The sequence below is a fragment of the Limulus polyphemus genome, unplaced genomic scaffold (genome assembly GCF_000517525.1).
Source record: "Limulus polyphemus unplaced genomic scaffold, Limulus_polyphemus-2.1.2 Scaffold5860, whole genome shotgun sequence".
NCBI classification, from domain to species: Eukaryota; Metazoa; Arthropoda; class Merostomata; order Xiphosura; family Limulidae; genus Limulus; species Limulus polyphemus.
The window spans coordinates 37,792-42,558 of record NW_013671470.1 but is presented as its reverse complement, the minus strand read 5'-3'; the positions used below and the strand labels follow the sequence as shown (position 1 = coordinate 42,558).

At 31.8% G+C, this 4,767-nt stretch overlaps 1 protein-coding gene across 1 annotated transcript in view; it reads left to right on the top strand.

Annotated features, from left to right (window-relative positions):
• Nucleotides 1-347: 347 nt before the first annotated feature.
• LOC111089310 overlaps nt 348-4,767 on the top strand; it is a 24,066-nt gene continuing 19,646 nt past the window's right edge. Inside the window, exon 1 of the mRNA XM_022401577.1 lies at nt 348-747. Coding sequence (XP_022257285.1) covers nt 537-747 — 211 coding nt within the window. The 5' untranslated portion in view covers nt 348-536. The remainder of the gene's footprint in view (nt 748-4,767) is intronic.

Sequence of the window (4,767 nt, the reverse complement as noted above, 5' to 3'; positions counted from 1 at the left end):
TAACTTGTATCGGAGAGTAGCGTATAAAGAGCTTAATATACATTGATACTTCCCAGTGGTTATTAAAAAAACATATGAAATAAATCTCAGTTTCGAAAGTGAATATTTCAGTGAATATGAATACAGAACAAATAAGCCATTCACGTTTTTGTTCAAACAATTTCTCGATTTTGTAACCGAGACTGAGTTGTGTTCATTGAAGCATAAGTTAATTATAAGCTTGAAAGAGAACAGGAGATATATAACAACAAAAAAAAAAAAAGATGAAGGTCAGATTAGCGGGCCAGCATTGTTGACGTAAACCATAAATCATATATTGACCAACTTTCTTTCGGTATGAATTTCCCTATGCACCACCCAAGCCCTTGGCCTCGATTTTGAGCTGCTTTCACCTAGATTTTACGAACACAACAGTGTTATTAGCAGAAATAATTTATATATCCTATTAAGCTAGTACCATTGATACTCGTTGCTCGGTCCCCCCTCGATTCATATACGACTTCCTCTCAAGCTAGTTTCTATCTTTCTGGTAGAATATGTGGTACCGAAAAATAACAAATATTTTGCTGGCCTTCTGTGCTATAATTTTTGCTACTTGTGCTTTTCCACAAGGAGCTCCTGTTGAATCTTGTGATTCCATGCTCCCGCGTCATGAACTCATCAAACCCAGTCCGTCAGAAAAGTCCCCTTATTATTTTATAGCTTCTTCACGCCGCTATTCATACAGTACGAGACCAGGAATTACAGGTAAGTAATGCAATGTTTTTTTGCTGTTGCTGTTCTTTACATTTTTCAACGGATTTTTTTTGATAAAGATTGATTGTTTTGTTTTAGCGCAACTCTACGTAATGAACTATGTTCAATCTATCGCAACGGGGATTCTAGTACACAATGGAAGACTAAACGTAAAGAACTTAGGAATATATAGTTACAATATTCTCCTGAGATAATAACTATCAACAGGTTTTTATATTACACTATAGTTTGCTTAACATAACGGTGTGGTATAAGACCTGAGTTTGTTGCTTTAAATTTCCATTTATAGTGGATAAAGTATAAATTAACCATTTCGTTGTTTTTTTCAGCAACTTAAGTAGACAGAATTTTTATTGAATTTTATCTTTCCTTTTTTTTTTTTTAGTAAATTGTTCATTTCTTGACATTTAAAAAATAACGTAGATTGAAGACATTCTACAAAGGAGTCAAGCTTGAGCGGTAGAGCAAAACACAAAACTGAATTTCGATTTGTTACGTGAAAATTTATTTTACTGATAATGGATAATAAACAGGCAGTTACTTTTAACATAAGGGTTGTAGTACACTTCATTGTAACAAGTGGTGTGAGTTTCATATCCTTCGCTTGTCCCCTGGTGAGCCAGCGGTAACTTTATTGTTTGTTTGTTTGTAATTAAGCATAATACTACACACTGGGCTATTTGTGCTCTGCCCACCACGGGTAACGAAACCCGGATTCTAGCGTTAAAATCCGAGGTTCAATTACCCGTTGTAAACAGAGTGCGCATAACCCACTGTATAGTTCTGCACTGAGAAAACAACACCAATCTTCAACTCATAATACCAACGATGTTTTTTTCTTGTTTATAAACAGCATTAAATTTTAGTGTAAACAGAAAGTTGCAATGAAATATAAAAATATTAAATAACATTGTCCTTGACCATTTATTAAAAAATCAATATTTTCTTTTGTTCTCAAACACTTCGAAAAAAAACATGCATTATATGTTGCTTTCAGTGGATTAAGTGGCTTTTGCTAAATATTTTTGCAAATCTATACAGTACGTAGCCGTAAACTAAAAATAAATTAGTTTTATCAACAATTATAGAAACATACAACTGCTCAAAAACTCGTACCTGTGTTTTAGTTGTCCTCGTCTACCCTAAGGTACAAATCAAATAAAGTTTCTTATTTTTTGGTGAAAAGGGAAAGTATAATATTTCATAATTTATATAAATAATCTTTCAAGTATTTTACAAATAGATTTATATAACATGTTGTATTCCCTCACACGTGACACATGGGTGTACAATTTTAGTTTTTCTATGATCCATTTGTGATGCAATGGAATAAAAAAGTAGTAAGATGTAAATATAATTTTAAAATATGTAATTTATTCATCAGCAAGTTAGCTCTATGACTAAATTCAAATCAGAAATGATTTTTATTATAAAGACAATTGTTAGAACAAATCACTTGGAACGTTGGTTCTCGAAGCACGAGACTTTCTTCTTCATTTACTGAAACTGTCAGAAGTTAGATAACTTCTATTTGCCCTCGAAATATTGTTTTGAGCTGTTATTTTATATATATATATATATACATGTGTGTGAGAGAAAGAAAAGGTTTCGATTATGATATTTTAATATTTCTTTCTTGTTAGGCACAAAGCTACACAATGGGCTATCTGTGCTGTGCCCACTGTATGTATCTAAACTCAATTTTTAACGTTATAAGACCTCAACTAAAACAACCCCAACTGATAATAAAAATACCGCAAAAACCTGGGAAGACACTGAAAGATCTGACAAACAAAATGTGCCAAAAAACAATGCTAGTAATCTATCAAATCATTTGTAATATATGTGGAGACCTTTTCACACATCAGTGCATTATGTACGTATGACCAACACAAAACCGCTCCAGAAGACCACTTCCTATACAAACACGGAACCCCAAAAAATCCAAACCCATCTAAAGTTTCTATCATACAAAGAAAGACTTCAAAGAGAGAAAATATGTGGAAACTATACTCATCAAGCAAAAAGATATAAAATCAATATAAAAATGTAACCAAAGCACCATTAAAAAACAACACATTATACCAATACACTTGACACTATTACTATCAGTTCAACACTTGCGTACTCTGGAATATCACACAGTCTTACAATTTGTTTTTAACACTCTTAGTAAACGTTGTACCTTTTCAACTTTAACTTTTTATTTGTTAACAGCTTCTATTTTCTGTCTCTGTGTTTTTTTTTAGCTAATAATAAAACATATTGTGGTTCTCTTGATTTTAATATTTCGTATAAGTAATATATGTCATATGTTAATATAGCTGTATGGTTAGTATTATAAGTATGCTATACTATTGAAACAATGGTGAAATAATAATAATAATCTATACATTGTTTGCCACATCTTACGGCAGACTCGAGAAATAGAACATTACAGGCAGTTTTATATGTACTAACCTGATTAAGCAGCAAAGGCGAAACGTTGGTTACAATAAAAAGTTCTTTTATAAATGTTGAGTCTAACTGTCGTTTCTCTCTAACCTTTTTGTCATAATGTGTAAATAACAGACACCATAGCATTTGTCTTTGTATGTCTCTATGTATTGTGTCAAGTACCATAAAGTAAAGGAAAAGGCTCATTGCTATCCTTGATGGATTCCCACTTTCACTGGAAATCTCTCTGAGTCTCCTTCCACACTTCTTACAAATGTTTCCGCTCCTTCATGCATATTCTGGATAAGTCTGACATACAGCTCTGGAACATTCTAGTTTCTTAAGCGAAAGTTCTAAAACAAACAAAGTTATCGTTTATGAGTTTGTAAGGCGGCAATTAAATACATTGTTGTATGATACATATTGAACTTCCTGACAGGCTGAATACTTCAGTTTTTCTTACATTGAGAATTTTAAATTACCACATGCTTATTAAAAATATTATAGTTAAAATCAAGGGCAAAGTCGTGTTCGCGTATCTGTTTTTAGCTGTGACAATTACAAGTTTTGTCGTTTAACTTAAGCAAAAAAAAAAAAGAAGAAGAGAGATTTATTAACATATACTTAGTTGTTACAGTTGTTGATGTTTCTTAGATCAACTACAAAGACAAACTCAATAATACACGTGTTTTTATACAAGTTAAAAGTGTTGTTGTTTTGATTTTATATTCGAAGACATTTGTTTACAGTAAATTGTGTATAACTGCTGTGAAGAAAGAAGTTCGTTAATAAGTGGGTAAGTGACTAAATCTAAACATTTAGAAACCTGTTTTTAATAAATTTATACGATACGTTTATAACACTGGACTCAGGCACAAATCACCTTAAGGATTCACGGATCTATTTGGCGTTATATAAGAACAGACGTTTTAACGATTTCTTAATATGTTAATAAAACTGTTCTTTGATCAATCTTACAGCGCGTCGTCTCAAAAGGTCAGAGAGCGTGCTGACTCAGCGATGTACTCTGGGAAACATGTTCTGTTACGTTTTGTAAAAAATTGAAAGAATCTGAGTATTATATGTTTATTCAGACAAACTTAAATTTAACCAGCCCATAGTTTGCTAAATACGTTTACAATTTTATGTATAGAATCAATTTTACTTATCCTAAACATTCTAGATAAAATTATGTATAGAATCAATTTTACTTATCCTAAACATTCTAGATAAAATTATGTAATAAACAACTTTCTTATCAAATGAATCATATCAACTAAATACATTATATACGCAATAGTTACCATTTTATTCTTTATCAAAAGGGGCTACCTACTCGGATAACGCATATTCTTTATCTATAAACCGTTATTTTCCGTATAGCATAAGAAAACACGAATAAACTAGACAATAACAGATTGTCGGTGGCATATGTTTAGTTTCGATAACGAGGAACCCACTTTGAGACTAATAATGGTTGGAGAGGGCTTGAATGGATAATGAAGCAAAACTTTAATATAAGTTTAACATAACAGCAAATGTACAACGTTTTGACAAAGTTTTGTCATCATCAGG